The 2,258-nt window shown below is 32.7% G+C and overlaps 1 protein-coding gene across 1 annotated transcript in view; it reads left to right on the top strand.

Annotated features, from left to right (window-relative positions):
• The window catches only part of LOC109213473 (anti-sigma-I factor RsgI6-like), a 3,693-nt gene extending 1,695 nt beyond the window's left edge, over positions 1-1,998 (top strand). Inside the window, exons 6-7 of the mRNA XM_019377272.1 lie at positions 353-1,141; positions 1,579-1,998. Coding sequence (XP_019232817.1) covers positions 353-1,141; positions 1,579-1,929 — 1,140 coding nt within the window. The 3' untranslated portion in view covers positions 1,930-1,998. The remainder of the gene's footprint in view (positions 1-352; positions 1,142-1,578) is intronic.
• Positions 1,999-2,258: the final 260 nt, after the last annotated feature.

The following is a 2,258-nucleotide window of genomic DNA, read 5'->3' as shown; positions in this document are numbered from 1 at the left end:
TATATATATATATATATATATATATATATATATATATATATATATATATATATATATATATATATATATATATTATACGTAGCAAACTTGTGACTGCTTTAATCCTATATATAAATATGAAGGAGAATAACTTAACTAGTTCTTACGAAATTTTAATTTCATTTCACGAGATTTCTCATTTAAAATGTGTTTAATTTATATATATTGACAATAATATATTTTTTTTTTTATGTTGTCAATGATTTTTACATATTATAGCATGTTACAATCTTATTATAGGCTGCTCGTATTATCTTGTAATCATTCTGATAGTATTAAAATTTTTAGTTTATAATTCTAAAAAATGCCGCAGGTACGCAAAGCTAAAGTGAAAATCCAAGCAGTGGATTCTCAAGGCCAACCTTTACCAAACGCAACGGTTTCCCTGGCACAACAGAAGAACAATTTCCCATTTGGCAATGCAATAAGCCAACACATCCTCAACAATAAAGCCTATCAAGATTGGTTTACCTCAAGATTCAAGTACACAGTTTTCGAAAACGAAATGAAATGGTACGCCAACGAGAAAATCCCTGGCCAACTAAACTACAACGTAGCTGATGCTATGCTTAGTCTTGTCCAAAAATATAACATTAAAGTCCGCGGCCACAACGTCTTTTGGGATAATCCTCAGAACATGCCTTCGTGGGCGCATTATCTTTCACCAGCACAGTTATCCGCAGCTGCATCAAGAAGGATAAATTCCGTAATGAATAGATACTTAGGCCAACTTATTCATTGGGATGTTGTGAATGAAAATGTCCACTTCTCTTTCTTAGAGCAGATGCTAGGGAAGAATGCGTCTGCTGTTTACTACAAAATGGCTAATGAAATTGATACCAAGGCAATTCCATTCTTGAATGATTTCAATACAATTGAACATGGATTTGATGGAACTTCAAATCCAAGTAAGTACCTAGAAAAGATTAAAGAGCTTCGATCCCATGGTTATAATGGCCCTTTAGGAATTGGACTCCAGGGACATTTTTTCACTCCAAATTTACCTTATATTAGATCTTCTCTTGATATCCTTGCTTCAACCGGATTGCCTATTTGGATCACAGAGCTGGATGTTGCAAACACCACCAACCAGGCAAGTAATCTTCCTTAATTATTGAATTTGAAAGAGAAAAAAAAGTACAATTATAGTATAAAAGGGTTTGGATTTACGACATCTATAGCGTAATTTTTTTTTTCTCTTTTGGTTCATCTAAATGTTTTTTAATTGTCTTTTATTTAAAATATTGGTAGTCAAAAATTTTACAGGGTAGAATTTTTTTATTCTACGTGAAAAATACAGAACGTGCCGAAAACTTGACCTTTGTATTTTCTGAGCAATGCATATATAGTTGAGTTACTTTAACGTAACAAAAATTAGTTTTTCTGAAATTTACTTTCATAGGGGTAAAATTTTAGTTATTTTAATGTGCCTGGTAACAATTTTGTAAATTTATTGTCGTAGTGAATAAAGTTGAGTAATCATATGCGAAATTAACCTCTAATTGGTGAGTTGGTGAACTTCAATTTGGACAGGAGGTATATTTGGAGGAGATAATAAGGGAGGTACATGCACATCCAGGAGTGAAAGGGATAATGATGTGGGCACCATGGAGTCCTAAAGGATGTTACAGGATGTGTTTGACTGATAACAATTTCAAGAATTTGCCTACTGGAGATGTGGTAGACAAAATTATTAAGGAATGGAATCACCACGATTTTTCGGGTAGTACTGATGAAAATGGTTTTTTTGAAGCTTCACTTTTTCATGGCGAATATGAAGTTGAAATCAGCCATGCTCAAGTAACATATAATACCTCTGTGGCTCAGAATTTAGTTATGGTGGCACCAACTGGGGAAAGCTCACAATCACATTACACAATCTTTGTTTGACTGGATCTATAGCTAATTACTCGTAAAGATTAATTATTTAGGCAGTTTGCTTATTGTTTTTGGTTTTAATATAAGTGTTTGCATAAATTCGTTGTTAAAAGGGAAATAAATTAGAGTTATTATAAATATTTATCTTTCTGTAGAACCACGTACCATTTGGTGGTAAGTTTTATCAGCTTTCTGTGTAAAAATGGCGTGTAGTAGCCACTAATTAAGAGTGTCTTTAATTTTTATCCACTAATTATAATGCTCAGCAAAAATAGCCACTACTAATAGGGAAAAGACTGTTTTACCCTTCTTTCATATGCCAAAAGGCCCAAAACCCTTGT

The sequence above is a fragment of the Nicotiana attenuata genome, unplaced genomic scaffold (assembly GCF_001879085.1).
Source record: "Nicotiana attenuata strain UT unplaced genomic scaffold, NIATTr2, whole genome shotgun sequence".
NCBI classification, from domain to species: domain Eukaryota; kingdom Viridiplantae; phylum Streptophyta; class Magnoliopsida; order Solanales; family Solanaceae; genus Nicotiana; species Nicotiana attenuata.
The sequence above is the reverse complement of the archived record's forward strand: the minus strand, read 5'-3'. Positions and strand labels throughout refer to the sequence as shown.